The following is a 22,680-nucleotide window of genomic DNA, read 5'->3' on the forward strand; positions in this document are numbered from 1 at the left end:
ATAAAGTATTTTTGAAGAGGTTGCCACCACCTTAATAGTTCCAGTTCGATTTAATGTGAGGTCAAATGAAACATTACAATGCCGGTGTCTAAGAAAATAATTTTTTTCTCCAAATTATTTTTGAAGGGGGTCGCTAACTGTTTTAAAAATCAAATTAAACTTGGCCAATTATTTAATTGTATTTAACATACATACATATGTATATACAGCAAATTAGTTGGAAAGGATATTATTAAACAAATTTTTTCGTTTACGCTTGCGGTCGGCTGATTAGGATAAGTGTCATTTTGACCAGTTTTGGATATTTCTCTTTTGTTTATTTAATGTTTATTATTTTTGTATAAAAGTCTAGCACATTATATACGAAGCATTATATAAATCCACATTTCAGTTTGTGTACAAATATTATAAAAACTCGACAAACTTTACCAATGAGTTCTGAACGTATCGAGTGGTACTGCCCAACTTTAACCACTCGACCACGGCGACCAACCGTACTGAACCTTGCTTTAAAAAAAGAGCCAATTCTAATAGTTGTCTGAAGTTCTTCTATATCTCAATGATGTGGTTGCAGAATGACGAAAATAAAATTTATCTCAAAAGCAAATAGAAACCCTAATATTTTTAAATATTGAAGAGTATTCTGGAAACCCACATTAGGTCCACCATTGTACCAACACTTCTATTCAAAACAGGTACGGTAATCATTATAAGTTAAATAATTTAAATTAGCATTTAATCATTATTTTATAATTTTTATTTTTTTCTCTCAGAAATAAAAATATTACTGAGTTTTATTTTTCCACTTAAAAATAATAATTACACTGGATCACAAATTTGTGTTTTTTTGCTCCACGGATGCGCCTATCCGATTCCTATGTTCCATACTTCGATATTTTAATTGCCATTTGCGCAAACTAATTCCCAAGAAAATGTTTCAATTATACTAAAGTAATTTATTGTAAAATAATTAGGTTAAGTCTATTACGGTAAATGTGTAGGCTCAATATAGTCGTAAGAACTAAATAAATAAATATATCTCAGTATGGAATATGTTGCATTAATCGGGGGTCATCTGTGAAAATCGGCTTTTAAGTTCCCAGTTACTCCTGTCCGAAAAGGGATTTCCAGGTTGCGGGCGAGGTTAACTTCAGTGATCTGGTAATGGTAAATCCTGTACTCCACCCCGACTCCGGAATTTGTATGTGCGAAAAGTATTTCTGAAGTACCATTATCTATCTTAATAAACAGCGCAAGTTTTAAATGAAAAATTTTTAATTTTTTAATTAAAAATACTAGTTCCTAGTTTCTCTATTACACGTGTGTTAAAATTTTATTTTTATCTTTTTGCATATATTTTCCATTGAGTTACGAAACGATTACATTTTAGCAGTGAATTTTTTATGATAGAACAAGAATAATTAAAATTTTAACTTTATAAATATGTATATTGCATTCTTAGCAACAATATACATACATATTTATATATACGATCTTAAATCTGTGTATTTGGTATTCATTATAATTCCCATTCACTTTTTGAGAACAAACTTAAAGAAATACAGGGGTAGGCGCCCGAAGTGTTACGAAATAAAAATGCTATGGTTTTTGTCTATTTTTTTATATTATTATTTATAGTCATCACTTCATCATAAAAACATGCCAAATTTTGTATTACTGTTAGCGCAGATAATAGCATCGAGTCTGCCCGGGAGCGCCTTACAGGCTGCACGAATGTGGTCTGGTGGTATTTTGGCCCATTGGCGGCAAAGAGCAATACTTAAAGCGTTCACTGTCTCATATTTTTTAGTTGAAAAATCCATTTTGTTTAAGTCCGGTGAATATGGTGGCCATTGTTGAGAAGAAATGAAGCCGCGAAGTCTTCTTCTCAAAAACGTTGGGTTTCGCGATGGTGCCGACTCTTTTTGAAAGGTAGATTTGTTGATGTACCTTTACGCCCTGTTCAATACAAAATGCCACTAGACCACATTCGTGCAGCCTGTGAGGTATTCCCGGACAAACTCGATGCTATTATCGGCGCAAAGATGGCTGCATCGAAGAGTAATACACTTTTCTTAAAATTTCACTTGCTTTTATGTTGAACTGATATTTTTAAATACAAAAAAAAAAACAAAAAAACTTTAATAGACAAAATAATCGAGCGGGTTCTGCAACTCACTTCCGAGTGAATTTCAACCCCTGCCAATTTCAATTCAAATTGAGTTTGATTGAAATTCACAGTGAATTGCAGAACTTGCCTGTATAGCATTTTTAATTGGTAACACTTCGAGCGCCTACCCTGTATATACATATACATATAGTAGTAATTATTTATGTAAGCAAACATATGGTATGATCATGCCAATAGCGTAAAATAGTTCATTAACCGTCTATGCAATTAAATCAATCAGTATTGATTATTCCTTTTTTGTTGTAGGCCAAACCGGTTACTAAGAATGAGCTATTTTCAGTTCAATTCTTACATACTAAGTAGTCATAAATACTAAATGCTCAAGCAACTAAATGTCGAGCAAGAGCAAAATGTTTACGCATGAGCCCTTTCATTTCGTAAATAAATAAATGCATTTGTTAAGATTCTTTTGCTTTAATTTTTGAAGTGAAACTTCTTTAGCGGCGGCTGGTTGGTTAGAAGTAAATTGGCAAATTCAATGGAGATTGCACACGGAGATGATACAACGGAAATGGTGCAACGGAAATGGTTGGGGCTGAAACAAGTTGTCGTTCAAAGTGCAAAACCGCGTAACTGACATTGGCTGCCAAAAATTGGATTTGCTAACACAAACTCTTGGCTCAAGCCATTCGTCCTGAAATATACCAGCCAGAAATTCGATTGAAAATAATTTATGCAACCTCACATATGCGGTTTTGGTGTATGCATATGGTATTAATTTAACAAAAATTTGCTAATAAAAGATTAAAGAATAACACTTGGAAAAAGACCAATACAAGCATGAAATAAAAGGTGATAAAAGATAAAGAAAATGATAAAGGCTGATTTTCACTATGTCAAATTCAGTAGCATTTGTCGTCAAATAAGTTAAAACGCCTGTCAAATGAGATTAAAAAGCGGTTTATCGACTAATTTGGATCCGACTAGGTCTTTAGTTGTGTACATGTGTTGCTAAATTGGCTATATGTCTGTTTTTGGCCTATAATATCATCGGTCAAGGTATGGATAAAGGAGATAAAGTTGTGTCAAAATATGTCGCCAAATTTTGGCGTCAAAATATGACATAGTGAAAACCAGTCTTAAAGGCAAAGGCAAAAATAAAAACAAAAACAAAGATGCGTAAAGATAAAGGCAAAAATGAAGACCAAGGTAAATTTAAAACTTTACTTATAATGTACTAGATCGCCCTCACCCGCTTCGCTGAGTGTATGAAATTTCTACGTGCTACATTGAGTAAAATTTATTTCAAGAAAACTCAATTAAAAAACAGGAGGTTTAAAATTTGTTTAACCATCTTCAAAATAATTTCAAACTGCATAAAACTTTCTTTCTCACTCATCATACTTTTTCTATTATCTTAAACATGTAGTTTTGATACCCATATTGTAGTAATCCATTTAAATTATTAATAGTTTGAATTTAACCTTCTGAACAGTTGGCAACCTTTAAAACCTGTTTCGTGTGACACTCATACATATTGTGATGCATATTCAAAACCATTTCAAATCATACCAATCTATACTAATATATATTTTGAAAGCCGTTTTTTTTTGTGTTCGCAAAGCTCGAGAACGGCCCTACAGATTTTTTTGAAATTTCGGACACCTGCTTCAGACGTCCCAATGATGGTTATAGGCTAAAAAAATCGCTATTTTTTTTATTTGGCGTGGCACCTCTCATACAAAGTCTATGTATATTGGATTTCTGTAGAACAATTACACGCATCCATTTTGAAGTTGCCAGCAACTATACTATAAAGTTTCTGGGGCAGATTCACTATAGAACCGGATCACTGTTGCCGCCAGGGAGTGAAGAGGAAATGTTCTTCAAATTTATTATGAAATGCTGCACAATTAGAGAATTTCATGAACTTCTTCACGTACATAACACTTTCGTAAGGTTATTTAAGGCGGCAAAAGACCACCAAACCATAATATTAGCCGATGAGCGTGCCAATGGAAATCGTATACGTGAATTGTTGGTGAAAATGTTGGACCAAAATGTTTCAATGATATAATTAAGTTTGGGCGGAACGAAGTTTGCCGGGTCTGCTAGTATTATAATATTTTATTTAAACTAATTGAATTTAATTTAAAAAATGTGGCAACCCTTGTGAAAGACTGCAATATTATTCAAAACTTTCAAACTAAAAGTTTTTTATCAATATTTCTTTTGACAACCATATTTTAATCCTTCAGATTAATTTAAATTTGACTTTTGAAATAGGTGGGAACCCTTTTCAAGATACACTCAAACTACAGCATTTTTAAGCCTCTTGACATCCATTTTTTTTAATATAATTTTCAAATAAATAACTCCCTTAATTGAAGTTGAATTTGATTTTTTGTAAAAGGTGGCAGCCCTCATCCATGAGTAGATAATGATTTTATATATCTTCATACCAATTTCCAGTAATGTACCAAAAATATTTCCTGAGAAATGCAGTATGAACAATTCCGTTTGTATGGGAGGTGTCATGCCCCCTTTTCTAATCGAGATTAAATGTATCCTATATTTTAAGTTGGGCTAAATGACAGGAGTGTACAAAATTTCATGATAATCGGTTGAGTAGTTAAAGTGTGAAAGCGTAGCAAACAAACAAACTCACTTCTGGATTTATAATATTAGTAAGGATGTAAGTAGAAGGGGAATATGTAGATGAAGGAAATGATAAACATAAAAGTAAAGACAAAGAGGAGGATGAGGATACCGATAAAAGTAAAGATGAAGATAGGGGAATAAAGATTAAAATAAAGGTAATTAAAGATGAAAGGATATAGAGAGAGACACAGAGACTCAATCTGGGAACTGTTTTGGGATTTTAGAGATTCTCGGGATTCTCGACACTTATCGATAAAATAATCGATATTTTAATCGGTTTTGTAATCGATTTTTTTATCGAAATTTTTATCGATATTGTTATCAACTTTGCTATCGATATTTTCGAAACTTATCGATTCAATAGTTGATATTTTTATCGATTTTCTTACCGATATTTTTATCGATTTGTTATCGATTTCTTAATCGATATTTTTAACTATTTTGTTAGCGATATTTTTTATCGATTATGTTAGCGATTTTTATCGATTTTGTTATCCATATTTTTATCGAATTTGTTAGCGATGTTTATCGATTTTGTTATCGGCATTTATCGACTTTGTTATCGATCTTGTTAACGATATTTAGCGATTTTGTTATCGACATTTGTGTGGCCCAGACTCTTACAGAAATACTTGCCAAATAAGATTACGCTTTCAAAATGGTTGGAAAATAACAAAAGCAGTGTGCCTAAAAACTATTAAGCCTGCTACCAACTCTGCCCTATAGAGGGCAATTTTTTATTTTTTCTTGCAAAATATTTTGACCTCGTACTTCCTGACTGCTATTTTTTATGGATTGGTTTCGTTTTTGAATAGTTTTAATGTATGTACGTCCTTACGTATGTAAAATTAATTCGTTGAAATGTACGCCGCGACTTCTCTCGTTGGCATGAAATCGATAGGCCGACTTTTCCCTGACTCGGCCGCATATCTCATTGCATGTTAGGTGAGGTGGTGATTGATTGGAGCGGCTTCTCCATAAAGCGGCTATTCAATTTTTACGCTCGTAGCTCGACATTTTTTATGTTGTCTATTGTGTTACTACTAGAATAGATTTCCTCTCGAACAGTAACTGCAGGTCATCAACATGAAGTGGTTTGGAAAAGCGCTGGCTACTGAAGTTCTGCTGGCTGAATGAAGTTCCGTAAGTAGATGAAGTCCACCTCAGAGAGTTCCTCGTGAGTGTTGAGGAAATATACGCCAAAATGCTAAAACTTTTTTTCACGCGAAAGCAGGGCAGCGAAGAACGAAATATTGAGATAAATAATTCCACTTCATCTTCCCCCAAACAGCTATGTCGATATTGGTCCGGAAAAATTTTAAGGCCTGAGTTACTCTCGGTACTGAGATTTGACTCTTACACCCTCCCTGTCTGGAGAATTCACCTCAAAGGTGCCTCCCGAAAATCTGTAAGCCTAAACTTAAGATTAACGAAGACTTCTTGACAGAATACATACATATCCTCGAACTCCACTTCGAACCATCCGTTACCGTATTACCAGACCTTTTTTCCAGAATATGTAACTCTCCCAGTCACTCCTTACAGGGATGGGTATAGAGAAGAGTCCAATTGGAGTGAGCTTCGCCATTCAAAAATTCGTTGCTTCAGGTATGAAGTCGAAGATTTACCAGAAAGCAGTGCTTCTTACTCTAATGATGAAGCGGACTGCGGATATGACATTAAGGATAGAGTTATAGGTGCTGAACTAGGAGTCATCCTGAGAGCTTCGTTGATTTGCCCCATGAACGGCCCTTTGAATGTACTCTAACTGTTTAAGTACTATTGAATTCCACCTGACAATGACCCCATACAACATGATTGGCTTTATTATGGTTTTCTACAAGCAGTTGATTACCTTTGGAAAGAGGTTCCACCTCTTTTGCCTGGCGCTTTTACAGGAGTATAGCCACAGTACTTGGCTTCTATAATAACTTTGTATCTAGGATAACGAGCACATACTAGGCGTTATCAGAGAGCACTAGGCTATACTGCGTAGTCAGAAATATTGCTCTGACGATTAGATCCACTTCGCCATCATAAGCAATAGGCCTCTCCTTTCCAGCTCATCCAGTATGGCGTTGACGACGACTATTCTGAGATATGTTGTGAGGAAGCCGCTTTATGGATCAACCTCACTCGCGCTATGCTGGATGGAAGCCATTCAGAGAAATGCACGCATCGCGGATGTTTCTTCAGATTTTTTTAAGCTAAGGAGTATACACGGTATAGAAAAAATGCGAGACTTAAACAAAAATCTCGCTAGAGACGTGTAAACACTCAATACGAGGGACTCACCTACACAGTCTACGTGAGAGTTTTTTAGCAAAACTTTTTCGGCGTGTACACAGTCCAACGCAGCTAGATCGAACACTCTACGACAACTCTACGCTCCATTTGGCAAACTAAATAGAGTTTTTTCTCTACGGAGATTTATGTTAAAGTCTTTTCCATGAATTTCATCACAGTTTGTTAAATTTTGAAATGACTACGATATTAAATCGTATATGCGGCACAAGCACACCATTTTAGGTACATCTAGAACCTATCTAAATGACTTATTAGCAAATTTTACTCTCATAGGCATTTCAACAGCTTTCCCAATAGGCTCCCAATTTTTTTCGGCAAATAAGTAGTACAATTAGAAAATTTAATTTTCATGCCTAGTGCGAAAAGGTTTTTTAAGACGTCAGCGAATAGGTGAATGCTGTCAAATCGACGAAGGGTTAGCGGTCCGCAGATGACGCCATCTTTATTTTCTACATGAAACAAGCGTTGAAAACAATTCGAGATAGAAAGTTAAACCTTGGCGAGAGGTAACAATTGTCTACCGTGTACACAGCTTGTAGGGTACGTGGTAGAGTTGAGATTTTTTTTTTTTGACTCTAGCTAGAGTTAATATCTCCTAGAGTTGCTCTGCCGTGTAAACTTAATTCAGAGAGGAGATTTTTATTTCAGTAAAACTCTAGAGAGATTTCGCTACCGTGTACACTTAGCAGACTTTTTTATTTTTATGATATGTACATTAGGGTGGTCCTTAAAATTTAAATTTTCGTCCCGTACCGTCCCGCAAATTCTTAAATACCTTCCCGATACCGCTCATCTCGACCATTTTTAAATCAGTACCGTAGGTCCCGGTATCCCGCGCCCATTACTACTTCAAAGTCCCTCTTCTACATATGTAAGTATAATTGATACCCAAAGTCTTTGTTTGTATTTTCTGATAAGTTCCTTTGAAGAACGCTTGCGAATGAGACTGTCGAAAACTCGTGTTTTAATCATATTTAAAGGTTCCACCCTCAACCAATAAACAGCAAGTCGATGTGGCTTAATATATAAAATGTATTTATTTTATTATTTAAATAATTATAATACTTTAGTCATGCTCTAAACAGATAATTAAATAATACATACATACATATTTACAAAACACATCATATGTAATATGGCAACATTAACTACAATGATGAATGATTTAAATTCGTAATAAATAATTAACAAACAACAACAATAACGTTATACGCTGCCAACTGTGGCCGCTCAATGTGTTGTACAATGTACTCGCGCCCGACTTCGCTTTTACTTCGGGCAGCTGTGGCAATGCATTTATTTGACTCTCATCCAAACCTGGTCGATAACTCCAATCGATTGTGTTGGTCTTGCAAATTTTCGCATAAACTCTGGCGGAGACCTTTGGTGTGCGCGTGCGATTGGGATGATTGAAATCCACATGATAGAGACCGAATTTTTCACTACAAAAAAGTGGAAGAGAGAAGAGAAGGACTTCATTAGCATAATTTGTGATGCTGCGATGCAAAATAAAAATTAATGGCAGATAAATAGTTAATAATAGTTAAATAAATGGCAGAATAGTATTTAGTGAGTAGAGACTGTTTCGAAACTTTTAGTGAACTGTCAAAATGCGTATAGGTTGATCCATGTAAAATCGAGAACTTTTATCTTATCAAATAACAACGTTCCGCCAAAGAACAAAAAATTATGAAAAATAGTTTCGAAAGTTAAAAATTTCACGATTTCCTGGATTTACAATTTTTTTTCTGAGTATATCATAAACTATTCTAATTATAAAGGGTATATTTGGGGCTATTTATATAAAAAAATATACATATATATTTAAAAAATATTCGAAAATAAAAAAATTACAGAATTAGGACATTTAAAAAGTCGTAAAAGCAAAAACTTATATGTATAAATTTTTGGCTCAATACATACATCCAACTGATCTTAAAATATCCTGAAATTTTCATGGTGTTCTTTGTAAAGTTAAGAATTTTTGAACCTGTATTGTTAACTATAAATTAAAAATGGGTTTAAATTTAATAAAAATTATTTAACATAACTTTATATAGGATTTTCAAAAAAAAAAACACCTTTCACAGTTCGAAAATTCATACCTTTTAAAAAACACCTCTTTGAAAATTTTAGGATCTTTTGAGATCAGTTGGAGGTATTAGAAACAATTTAGACAAAAATTTGTATCGATTTTACAATTTTTTTAATTTTAAACTTCTGCCAGTTTTATGGTTGTTTTAAGTTGTAATTATCGTATGTACCATTTTTTTCGAAATTGACTTTTTGATGCAAACTTCTTCTACACCAAAACGTATCACTTGGTAAAATATTGTGGCTAAAATCCCAAAAAATTACTGTATATTTTATCGTATGCTGCAATGCATTATTTTCTAGAGGGCGAAATTATCGTATGTGCCATACAAAAGCATTTTGTACATAGTGAAAAAATTAATAAAAAAAATTCAAAAAGTTTTTAAAAGTAGAAAAAACGCTCTTCTATAAAATTTTATTTCTAGCACATACGATAGTTTTGCGCAAAGGGGTCGATATTTGTTCTATATACCCCTAAATATCACCTTTAAAACGAGACCAGAATAATAATGTTTGATATACTATTCAAAAAATAAATTGCTAAATTTAGAATTTTGCAAAACTTTCGAAAAAAGTTACGTTTCAAATTAATCAATTAATTCAAATCAAAAATTGCTGATTCCAACCATTCGCAGATTTGACATGGTTTGACTTGTACTTATGAAATATTTTTTCGAGTTTCGATTTGCCTGTTAAAAAAAAATATATTTGAATAGTTCTACTGTAGTAGTAAGTAGAATCTCATATTTGTAATTATCAAAGCAAAAGGCGCTTGTTCACATTTATTCTGAAACGTATTTCATTCTAATATTGTACTTACACTAAGGAAAGACTTTAGTTACGTAAAAAAACATTTTTTTCTCAACACATCATTTGGTTTGGTGTGTTGAGAGAAATACATATATTTAGCTGACTTTTTTCTGAGTGTAGTTAGCTCTTAGATACACCTACATTCCAAAATTCAGAGTGTCCAAGCCTAAATGCATATCCTCCTTTATTTTAAGATATTTTTCCTACTTGGTACTTAAATTTCACATTTCACATTTTTCATTTAGGACCTTTTACATTGAAAGCGTTGATAAATATCCATACAGATGTACATACACACATAATACTCATACTTACGTATAGCCAGCTTTCCATTCATAGCTGTCCATTAAGCTCCAATATGTATAGCCCTGCACATTGGCGCCATCCTCAATGGCATCTAAAACCGCTGCAAAACAATAGAAACGAAATACATAGTTACATACTTATAGACCTTTTTTTGGTAGTCATACAAATTTCTTTCTTAAAAGTTTCTTTTGTAAAAAAAGTCTAGCTCTGTGAACGTCCTTTGATCCGAAAAACTATAAAATGGTTGCGTAGGGCTAACTTAAGCCTACAAAGCAAAATGCGAAAAAGGAGAAAAATGACATAAAATTAAAAATTTCCTAATTACCTCTTTTTAAATGACTACATTTCATTAATCTGTTGAAATATATTAAAAAAATAAAAAGGATCCTTTAATTTTTTTCTATGGAAACTTTTACTTCATATATAATTACCTTACATCAGTCAATGGGACCTGACCCACCAGTCACAAATTTAAATAGTTTTTTAATATTTCTATGAAGATTATATCAGCCTATTTTTTATGACAAAAGCGTATAGCTTACATAAATTTTACAGCACAAAACCTTCTTGAAAATTAAGTGTTTAGGCTAAAATTCATCTTTGAGTGCACAAAGGTAAAATAGAGTTATGTTCAGTGTCCCACCAGTGACACTCATTCAAATGATAGTTACATAAAATCAGGGACCGATAACAAAAAGTGTGATCGAAACTAAATGTCGTTCTCGTAGTTTTGTACTCAAAAATGCTTCAAAACCAAAATGAGAACAAAATGGTCGAGAACGTTCTCAATTGGAATTATACTTATAAGAACAAACCCCTGTGGAACGTTTACCGGGAGAACAAAATGCGAACAAAACTTTCGGGAACATTTCTAGGAGACCAAAATGGGAACTAAAATCTCCGGAACTTTCTGACATATAACGAAACGGGAACACATTTTCTCTGAACCTTTAGCGGAGAATTTAAGCGAGAACAAAATTTTTCACATAGCGTTCATTAGTTTAAAATATTTGGATATTAAAATTAAGGAAAAAAGAGATGAAAGATAATTATGCAAATTAAGTCAACGAAAGACTTAAGACACGAACTTTTTGCGCGATTTTTTATTTTTTATTTTTTCACAGAAAATCAAAAATTGCTATATAAATGGATAGTTCACCCCAATGATAAACAATGTGGAGGTTGAAATAACACAGACTTCCTCTGGCTTAGAATTAACAATAGTGATTCTAACGGAAACAATTTTCCCAAACCTTTTATTCTCATTTTACTCCCGTTCAAACTGATCTCAATACTTTGTTCCCGTTTGGTTCTTTTGTTGAAAGGTTCTTGGCATTACATTTTATTCTCATGCAGAACTAAACCAAAACGCGTTCTCGGTGCCTGCATTAACTAACTAAGAAACGGTTGGGTGTTGTTTTTTTAAAGAAACTATATGCATTAGTTATCGTTCTTTCGCTGTTGCATAAGTTGCGTCGATATATGTTTTTTAGGTATGATTAACAACTGATCACATTCCGGAGTAAAATGCTCCTCCAATGTCACAATGGAATGGCCCATGTACTTACCCGAGAGGTAGGAATTAATATAATCCACGCGTTTATAGTCTGCAAGTCCACCCACGTCGCTGACGCCATTTTCTGTGACAATTATTGGAGGATTGTTGTATTCCTTCATGATCCACATGAGTAAATTGTACATGCCTTTGGGAACGACCTGCAATTTGCAAAAAAAAAATAATAATTTCTTTCAGTTTTCAGAATAAAAATTCATATATTTTTTGTCTAGGCTTCTTTGCTTGCTTTTGCTTTGCTTGCACTAACTTTCATAAGTTCATTGACCTATTCAAAGCATTCCTGCTACCAATTTGTATACATTTTGTCAGCCTGCACTCAGAAAAATACACTTTGCCAAAACAACCAAAAACAGATGCTATTCAATGTCTTCTCTCGTTTCGAAGCGTTTCTCATTACACCTTCTTAACAGCCACCTTTCAATTACAGCAAGGCAGGAAGGATCTTATTAGCAAAACCAACCCCATACAGAAAATGAAAAAATGAAGGTAGAAAAAATGTGAAATTGTATGTCGTATGTATGTACAGTCGTATGTGCGTTATGCTAATTCTCCAAGGAGTTGGTAATACAAATTGTATAAGTTTTCGCCTTGCATACATACATACTTATACATGTACATGTACATTAGAGTGGTCCAAAATAATAAAGTCGGAATTTTAATGCCGCCACCCCCTAGGATTGTTCTGAACCGAAAATAAATATACCCCTATTTTTTTATTTTGAAATCAAAAAATATTTAGGGAGTGCTCACAGCGCTCAAAGTTTTCCATGTATTTTATATGGGGAAAAAACAAATTTTCGTAAAAATGGTATAAAACTCTTGAAAATCAATATGTTTCAATCGTAAAATTGTGGCTCTCTTCAGGAGACTTCAATCCAATTGTTTATTTAACCATTTTTTATGATTAAAGATTTTTTATTGGTCCCCCTCCCCCCATTGCATTTTCTAGGACCTATAAAATATAGTTACCATGAAAAAATGGTTAAAGGAACAATTGGGTATTATTACTGGGAATCTCCTGAAGATAAGCAAAATTTTCCGATCGAAAAATATTGATTTGCAAGAATTCTACACTATTTCTACGAAAAGTTGTTTTATCCCCATAAAAAATACATTGACCACTTTGAGCGCTTTTTTTTTATTTCAAAATAAAGAAAATATGGGTATATTTTTTGTCGGTATAGGACAATCCTAGGGGGTGGCGGCATTAAAAATGCGACCTTATTTTTTTTACATACATTTTTGGACCACTTGAATGTACATACATTCTACATTATTGTAGCTCAATTCAATCTGAAGCCAACTTTTAACTTTCTACGAGGCTCATTGTCGATGTCTTCCTACTGAAGTAGCGCAAAAAACACAAAAAAGTTACTTTCTTTGGGCAAAGCAACTTTGAAAAGATTGTACTACACATTAAGGCACTCCGCACATTAAGCGCCTAATCATAGTAGTGTAATTGTTTCGGCATGCTTAAAGCTTTTATGCCGAACACATGTATTTCAATAAAGCTCTGAACATTACGATTCATAATCATGTTTTCGCCTTATCATAAAAGCTGCTTGAATCAAAGCGCTCAACATTGTAAGGCGCTTGCCATTTTGAAATCGACATTTGTTTACTTTTTTGTGTTGGAAATAAAAACTATTTGTCATTTCAATAGGAAGTAATTTAAAATGAATTATTTCGTGCTAAAATTCGCGCAAACAAATATTTTCAGAAGTGTGTAGTTCAGAAAGAACCGCCAGAAAATGTGCAGAAGTCGAGTCGTAATGCATTCGATTCGGCACGAAGAAACGATCACTCCACTATGATTAGGCACGTAATGTACGGAGTGCCTTAAAGTAGCTTGAATTGTCAACGACATATTTTTCCAGCTGTCAATCAACTTTGAAGTGCACAGTTCCAGTCTCTAATATACAGTGGACACCTGTAGACATACATATATAGACATACAATTTTTTTGTCATTGCAGTGTTCAATTATACATATTAAAATTGAACGACAAATTATTATATACATACATATATGTATGTAAATAAATATGCATTTACATTGAGGTGCCCTTTTATGGGGTTTAAACAGTTTGTTGACATAACAATTCATGGTTAATTTGATGTTTTTTATGCTTGGCCTTACTAGTTGTTGCACTTTTTGGCGGAAATATAATCATTTGCGCAATTTTTTTATATTTTAGTATTTACGTTATTGTCGGTTGATATTTGAATGACATTTAAAGGAATAAAAAGCATGAGAATGCTTCTGGGAATCCTACTGGCTACTACTCCTACAGTGGTGGAAGAAATAATAGAAACTTTTTAGTTTGACCAATTTTGGCTATACCTTTTTCTTTTGGTTATTCGATGTTTAATATTTATTTATAAAAGTCTGGCCCATTATTTATATAACATTTCAAACTTTGTACCAAAATTATAAAAATTCAACACTCTTTACCAAAATCACCCAAAAACTTCACACTTTTTAATCAGAATTTTATAAAAAAAATATAGCCCGTTAAATTGTAGTAGGTAAGACTATGTTCAAACAGGCACCTAATCGGCCATTAAGAACCTATTCACCAATTTTGACCTTAATTGTTACCCAATTTATCATACAAAAATTCAAATTATTAATTGCCAATAATAAATTAATTAAGCCAAAGTTCATCCACAGTCGGATCTCTTTCATTAGGAATTTACCTACCAACGGAAACCGATGGTATCTTGGGTCAGGGTAAGGGACTTATTATAGTTACAAAAACAGGAGTAAACTACTGAAGCCTAGCAACTTGTCTCTGTAAAAACGCCTCTAATTAAATCAAAATTGAAATTTGTTCCGACTCGTTTTCACAAACAATGGCAGTGCGGTTAAATAACACAAATAATGTTTATTAAAATATGCAAAATAATGTGATAACGTTTTTTTTTACTATTTCATTTATTCATTTAGCACCTTTCACTTTTGTGCAATTTATTTAGTTAAATATCGCACTGCCGCTGGAAGAACCTCATAACCAAAAAATAAAAACAGTTTTGCCATAAGTACTATGCAGAAATGGACGTCAGCTCAACTCTAATCTCAAAACGATATCCGACAATTGTGTCTTCCATACTCCAACATCATCTACTTACCTTCAACCACTCCGAACCTGAACCAGTCCAGTTGGGATCTTGATCTTCGATCACGCCCATATCGTGATTAAATGATGGTATTGGAAAATTATTGCTGTTGTTGTGATCATTCTTTGTCACACGTTTGCTGGTGTACGAATTAATGCCAAAGAAATCGGCAGTGCCGCGTATACGACGCACCTCATCTGCTGTAAACTCTGGCAAGCGTGAACGTGTGAAACCCTGCTCCTTACTCAAATTATGTATACGATCGATCATAACTTGTGGGTAATTGCCACGTTTGGAGAAGATCGGATGCGCATACCAACCCAAATAGAATTGCAATGCACGTTCAGATGCTTCTTGATCATCCACCGAATCGGTTTTAGGTTCCATCCACGATGTGTCCATAGTTAAGCCGATTTTTCCCTTCTGTAAATCTTGATACTTCTCACGATACATATGCACCACCTCAGCGTGTGCTTTGAGCAAATTGTGCGCGCACAAATAGCTGGGAATGCCAGGGTAATTGTATGAGGGTGCCATGTAATCAACGCCATAACCAAATTCACAGATGTGCCAAGGTTCATTGATTGTCGTCCAAATCTTAATACGGTCGCCATACATTTCGAATAGAAGGCGGGCGTAATCCTTAAAAACTGGTATAATTTCCGGATTCGTCCAACCGCCCAACTCTTGCAGACGTTGTGGCAGATCCCAGTGATAAATTGTGACCATTGGTGTGATATTGTAGTGAAGCAACTCGTTGATGAGATCACTGTAGTGACGTATGCCATCGCTGCTCACCTGATTCATGTAGCCGCCGGGCATGATGCGTGTCCACGATATTGAAAAGCGATAGACATGCACGTTGAGATCGCGTATCATTTGCACATCGCGACGCCACTATTGTAGGGAGACACAGAGAGAATCATGGGAAATTATTTAATCAAATTAAAAGCTTCGATTGTTCATTGTTAAGCAAATGATAAAAAAAAGAAATGATACAGACAACGCTGTTGTGATTTTACTTATGTACATAAGTATACAAAGTGTAGTGGAAAGAATGCAAAAAATGCTATATCATATTTCTGTATGCTTCACTGCCTGCATTGTTCAAACAAAGTAGTATAATTTGCTAATGAATGCGAAAATGATTTTCTTAATTAAATTATTAAATGTCGGTGCACTCAGTTCGCAGCAATAGGCAGATTTTCTTGAAGCTGAAGTGGATTCAGCAGCCCTGGGGCAGAGGTGATCTGATTTACGGTTTTAACAACACAAAACCTCTTCTGCAGTGATAACACAGGTAAATTTCGAGCGTGCATTATAATGAAAAAGGATCTTTTTTAGCAACAAGCTTTCTAAAAATTAAGTGAAATTAATAAAAGAATATTGTTTTCTTTTTAAAACCATAAAAAGTATGAATTATAAGAAATTTATATTAAAAAAAATAAAATAATTTAAAAGAATAAGATTAATAAAATAAGTGTCCAAAAATTAAATGAATTTAAAAAGAGCTATTTTTCATTTTAAAACAATTAAAAATTAAAAAAAAATAAATAAAAATTAAAAAATAAGAATTACCAAAAAAAAATTAAAAAAGTTCAATTAAAAAAAGGATTAATAAAATAAGTGCGCATAAAACATTAAAATATTAAAATTATTTTAAAAAAGGAACAAATAAATAAACATAAAAAATAAAACATGTTTCTAAAAACTAAATCAACTTAAAAAATATATTTTTAACAATAAAATCTAGAAAAGATAATTAGATTAAAAAAGAAAAAAAGCGAAATCACTGAAGAAGTCTGATGAGGAGACGTGTTGATCTCCGAAATAGCAGCTATAAGTTCTAACAAAATGTAAATTATTGTTTTTTCTCCACAAAAATGTTCATTAAAAAATTACCTCAAGCTCAAAAATTTGTTTAACATCAACTGTTATAAGGCCAATAAATAATAAAAAAAACTAATATAAAAAGAAAAATAAACAAATTTAAAAAAATTAAAAATTTCGCTGCCCAGAACTCGTACCTCGGACGTCTCGGAAGGGCACGCCAGTGCTTTGCACACTAGGTCATTGCAACTGTTTGAGCAGCGCGAGCAAAATGATATAGAAGAGTTTTCTGTCAAAAGAGCTTTTCACCATGAAAGTTGGCAAGGAAACTTTTTTGTAAAACTTTCATGTAGAATAAAGAAAATCTTCCAAACTATCTTGCCTTGTGTCTTTCAATTGTCTTAGAAAACATTTTCGACTATCTAAGCCAGAAATGCCGGAGACCGACCCTCATCGTTCCCACGACAGTCGGGGCTACGTAAGCGGAAAGACCCAGACTCATATCTGGCCAAGGATTGTCACTCCAGCATTTTTCCAAAAAATCTTTGCGGAATTTACATAACTATATGCTTAGGGAAGAATTTGAGCCTGCTTAACACTTAAATGGAGTATAGTCAATGTATTCTTACAGTTTCGGAAAATTAGATTGACCTTAAAAGAGAAGAACTCATTTTCTTACGAGTTATTCCTATGAGAAAAATAAACGCTCGATTCACGACCTCTTAGAATTATCGTAGACGTGGTCTAATGTACATATTTATGTACATTCATACTGTAATACAATTATTACACCAGTTACAATGCTATTGAGCAATGCAGCTGAAAGACAAGACATATCGCAGATGTAGGTCAGTGAGTTAATATCATAAATGTCTGAACTTAATATTTACTGACCGTAAATATTTGTCGTAAAGTGTAAACAGAAATGTTTGAAATCTCCGCCTTAGTGCAGTTGATGTTGATCTGTAAATTCATTATGTAAGGAAATATGCAAACGTATACTTATCGTATTCACTTAAAATGTGCCACTTTTCGTTTATTAAAAAAGGCTTACATTAATTTTCAGAAAATACACATACATAGTTGTAGGCATTGGCGTGCAATGAAGCAGGATCGTTCTGCTCGGTATGCTGTTACTGTTTCGCCAATCCAATGAAAAGCCCGAATGAAGAAAAAGGGCAATATTTATTGGCTTGCGCCTGTAATGTACGGACCCTCCACAGGGAAGGTGCCATAGAAAGGACAAGGCTGCGAAAAATGTTCAGCGTGTTTTATACCTGCCACCTACCGTCTGTTCCTTCGACTGCCTCCTTGGAGGCAAAAGCCGCATGTGCCTCTGTGCAATAGGGAAGTTGCAAAACGCAGCGCGACGAAAGTTGGATCTCGAAAATGTGGAGTCACAACGAACAGCCAGAAAGTTTCGCAAACGTCTCGCAAATACTGCCCAAACAAGCCACTTCTCATCGCCTGAATAAACATTTAGCAGTGAAAATCCATCTTCCAATCACCGGGTGCGAGCGACACAGGCGGAAGCGGAGGGAGGAAAGTCTTAAGAAGAAGAAACAAAAGGCAGAAGGGCGTGAGGGTAAAGTTCTTGAAATAATGGCAAGCACGAATGTGGCCAGAAAATAAGGCAACAATCAAATGGTTTCAATACCAAGACTAGTTTCTAAAAACAATTAGATTTTGAAATTTTAAGTAGCACCCTAATGTATACGAAAATCGAAAACGCGATGCTACTAGCTTATGCAAATAATATCGTCGGCCTCAACACCAGGGTCACGAGCGCAGCATTTTCTAGCTTAGAAAAGGAAGCAAAAGAAGTTGGTCTCGCAGTGAGCGAAGGCAAGACCAAGTATCTCCTTGCAACAAACCCTTCGTTTATTCGGACACGGATCACTGTTAGCAGTTATAACTAACTTTTACTGAAGAACTTCGTCTACATAGGATCCAGCAATAACACCCCCAATAATGTCAGCCTGGAGATCAAGCGAAGGATAACTCTGGCCCACAGATATTACTTCGGGCTCGGTAGTCACTTGAAAAGCAGAGCACTCGCTCTCGACGAACAAAAATCATGATCTGCAAATCTTTTATCATGTAAAATGAATATATTCATTTAAGTAATAAATAGCACTTCTACCAGGCAACTCTACCCACCCACGCAGTTGCACGAAGTGATGCTGTTCCCTGCCTGAACCAGTGATGTTAAGTTTGAAATTAAACCGGATATAGTTTACTCACGTTACTCGTAAATTAACCCACCATGTGCTGCTATTTAACCCCTGTCAATTGAAACACCTACGTATATACAAACAAATTTAATTACTTGATGGTGGATATGAAATGATCTATATACTCATACGGGCATTAACATATGTCTATATATCAATTAATCGTGTCAACACTTATGGAAAGTAATTTCATTTCAACTTAATATACTATTGCACACCTGTTTTAATCAATCGCCTACTTCTACAAACATATAAAATATATATAATTTTTTATAGTTTTATAAATGCGCATAAGTAATCGGGTTATGATTTAAGTAATGAATAATGCAAATGTAATTACAACCTACTTACACAAGTACCTACATATGTACATACATGCACTTGTATGAATAAAGAATTTAGCTAAGAAAAAGTTTAAGTTGCAATGGAAGTAACTGGCACTTGGTATCGTAAGGTACTCGTACGTACTACCGACTATTAGCTATCACACTGAATGCATCAATCCCCTTGGCAAGTTATGATAAATTAATTGACCATAAATTTTTAACGTAATTTCTAAACAAACACTTGTAATAACAACAAACGCGAACTTTCAAAATAAAAAACACAGTTGGAGAATTTGCATGCAATTTTGTTGATTTATGACCACGTTTAGTCAAGCGCGTGTAAGTATGTAGTCTTAATTCGATCGAATAAATTTTACGACTTAAAGTAATATTTAGTATTACATTTTTTTTTAGAGTGAAAAGTTGCTAAGTCCACTTTTTATGAAAACTCATATTTTGTTATAGAAAGCAAGATAAATTAAAAATGCAACGTTTCGAATTCATAGAAAGGCAAATTTGCTAAGTCCAAAAGAGGCACCAAAAATCCGATTAGGCGAATATAATACGAAATCTTTTAATAAAGATCAAATCCTTCCGATTCGTATGGAGTTTCAACACGAAAAATGTTGTATTCAAAGTTTTGTGAAATACTTGAAGAAAATGGCTATAAGAGGTTTTTTCCTCTGCTGGAAAATTTGTGAAAGCGGACTTAGCAAATTTTCACTCTAAGCCAGTGATATGTGTGAGTAATTTTTGTATGTATGAATATTTACCTGATGATAACTGTCAGACGAAATATCACCATTTGATTGATCATCAATTTTTTCCGGAAATCTGTGTGTTAGATGATCCCATATCGATTCCCCTTTATCGGAGGCATTCCAACCACCTTCAATTTGATATGCTGACGTACCAATACCCCAAATGAAATCGGGCGGAAAGTTACGTCCTTTTATGTCCGCAGGTGTGGGGCTACAAACGATATAGACGCAAAGAATTGATTAATAATTTTTAATAGTAAGTAATAAAATTAATAAAAGTCTAAAAAAGAAAAACGGAATAAATGGCGCTACCCAACGGGTCCAAAAGTCTTATCTTGCATGTAGTTTTAATAAGGGAATCTAAAGAAATGTGAAAAATTTTATTTCGTAAAAAAATATATATTTATCTCGACACCAGCGCCACCAATGGGGTCGAAAAATGTCATTTTCAAGCGGGAATTAATAATATAATTTTTATATAGTAATGGCCTTATTCACAAAAAAGAAAATGTATTTATAAAGCTTCATAAAGTGATATTTAAAAAAAAATTCATTTTATAAATCATTTACAGTCTTCATTATTTTTTATGAATAGTTATGTAGGTCTCTAAAGCTCTTTGTAATAATTTTTCAAATTTTCTACTCTAGAACGTAGTTTAAAAGTGGTATTGTAGAACGACTAAACTTGACAAAGGATGATGGAAAATCGTCCCATAATACATCTTACTCTAAAACTTTCGAAACACCAACTACCAAAATCAGAGTAAATAGTTTAATAGCCTTACTCATAAAAAATAAAGTAGCTCTAAAGGTTTGTAAATTGAAAAATTTGTGAAAATTTCAATTTATAAAGCTCTTTAAAACCAAATACTTTATTTTTTATGAATAAAGCTGTAAATATTTTAGTACTCTAATTTTACTTAACTTTCTGCTTATTGTGATACATGGCGTATGAGTGACTTTTTACTATGAAATCGTTTTTTTCTGCCCTAATTTCACAAATGAAAAATTGGAAAATATATTAACGGAAGTCTACTTATTTAAGAAAATAGCTTGTGACTTTAAAAAAAATATTTTTTTGAACCCATCAAGAAAAACAATAAATTCATATAAAGTAAGAAATGGAAAAAACAATAAATTCATATAAAGTAAGAAATGGAAAAAGTGTCTTCAATTGAAATTTCCTAAATCTGTATGTAAATCTCAAGGAAAAAATACTGGTATAATTATTAATAGAAAAAATTTGGGTTGGTAAAAGTAATTTTTTTTCCTTTTGGTAGATTTTTGTATAAGTATTTTGTTTGAAAAGCAAATAAAACTTCACGCTTATGTCACGCTTTATGTTTCGTAATTATCCTTATATTATAAATTTCTTTCCATAAGTGTAGCCTACTTTATTGCATTAAATTTCGAACGTATGTATGCATATCGATATCTGGCTACATACAAAACTCATTTTACTGGAATCCTGAGGAGCTTTGGATTGCCTAAATATTTTCAATCAGTCTTCAAATAAAAAGGAAAAAATGGTCAGGTATGTATGTAATTGCACACTATAATTGTTCGCAAAAAAATTAAAAAATCAACGTCAGTTAATTGTTAAATGAAAAAGAAAAATACAAAAGACCGGCAAAAAAAATATTATTTTAATCAGCGGGAATTTTTAGCTGCATATTGTTCGTTATACTAAAATTAAATTGGCTATTAAGCCAAAGAAAAAATTTCGAAATTTTGGTGAATGTTAAATTTTTCTAAATGTTGTATATAGCTTGAATCCTTGATTATTTTTATGGGTTTAGTAAGAGCAAACAAAATTCCCATACCAAAAAAAAGCAAAAAAATTTTTACTTCAAAAACATTTTGAATATTAAATAAATTATCAAGTTTTTTTTGAGTCACTTTATTTGTCTATAATAATTCCAGTTGAAGTTTCGTTGTTGCCTTTTGTTTCATCATTTTCGCTTTTGTTTGTTGAGTAAAAATCAAATCTATAGTTTTTATTAAAATAACTATAAAAAAAAAGTTATTGGTAGATATTTTCCAGATTTGGTAGGTGTTTTCAGGAAAATGGTAAGCATTTTTTTTCGTCAGTGGCAACCCTGGTTGTCATCAGACTCGCCGAAATGTATGGTAATTTATGTTTAAAATTTTTAGTAATTATAGAGTCAGCGACTCGAATAGATTGAAAATCTAGAAAATCGCCTAGATAGAAAATCTCATGAAAATCAAGCAAATATATCTGCCATTTTGAATATTTAAAAACTGATTATTGCTTCGTAGTCAGCGACCCAAAAGCTCCCTATATACTAAGTCCCACGAAAATCAAACAATTCCCAAAAAATATTAAAACCCATCTAGAATTACTGGCAGAGCCTTGCTTCGTTTTACGTGGAACGTCCCATATACAAATGTATATGTATTTAAAATATTACCAAATCATGATCATTGTTGTGGCGACAATGATAAAAAAAAATCAAATTAATATTCCCTTACAACACAATTTCAACGTAATTCGAAAACTTCCA

The 22,680-nt window shown here is 33.3% G+C and overlaps 2 protein-coding genes across 2 annotated transcripts in view; one reads left to right on the forward strand and one right to left on the reverse strand.

Moving 5' to 3' along the window:
- Nucleotides 1-8,264: 8,264 nt before the first annotated feature.
- Nucleotides 8,265-20,365, reverse strand: LOC118747370 (myrosinase 1). Its single transcript, XM_036481429.1, has 5 exons — nt 20,168-20,365; nt 15,017-15,901; nt 11,878-12,025; nt 10,319-10,409; nt 8,265-8,541 (listed from the first exon to the last, which is right to left on the reverse strand). Exons 2-5 carry the CDS (start codon nt 15,881-15,883, stop codon nt 8,265-8,267), a joined length of 1,383 nt encoding a protein of 460 aa, XP_036337322.1. The 5' UTR covers nt 15,884-15,901; nt 20,168-20,365.
- LOC118747147 overlaps nt 19,493-22,680 on the forward strand; it is a 7,991-nt gene continuing 4,803 nt past the window's right edge. Inside the window, exon 1 of the mRNA XM_036481134.1 lies at nt 19,493-19,528. Within this exon, the coding sequence (XP_036337027.1) occupies nt 19,493-19,528 (36 nt within the window). The remainder of the gene's footprint in view (nt 19,529-22,680) is intronic.

The sequence above is a fragment of the Rhagoletis pomonella genome, unplaced genomic scaffold (assembly GCF_013731165.1).
Source record: "Rhagoletis pomonella isolate Grant_MI unplaced genomic scaffold, Rhpom_1.0 Rhpom_scaffold_00011, whole genome shotgun sequence".
NCBI classification, from domain to species: Eukaryota; Metazoa; Arthropoda; class Insecta; order Diptera; family Tephritidae; genus Rhagoletis; species Rhagoletis pomonella.

Bases quoted from the DNA above. Each gene is read 5' to 3' on its own strand.
- LOC118747370 (XM_036481429.1), bottom strand. From the start codon at position 15,883: ATGATACGCGATCTCAACGTGCATGTCTATCGCTTTTCAATATCGTGG. The intron at 12,026-15,016 runs GTAAGTAGATGA...TGCAAATTGCAG, and splicing joins CAGGTTCGGAGTGGTTGAAG to GTCGTTCCCAAAGGCATGTA. The intron at 10,410-11,877 runs GTAAGTACATGG...ATTGTTTTGCAG, and splicing joins TATTAATTCCTACCTCTCGG to CGGTTTTAGATGCCATTGAG.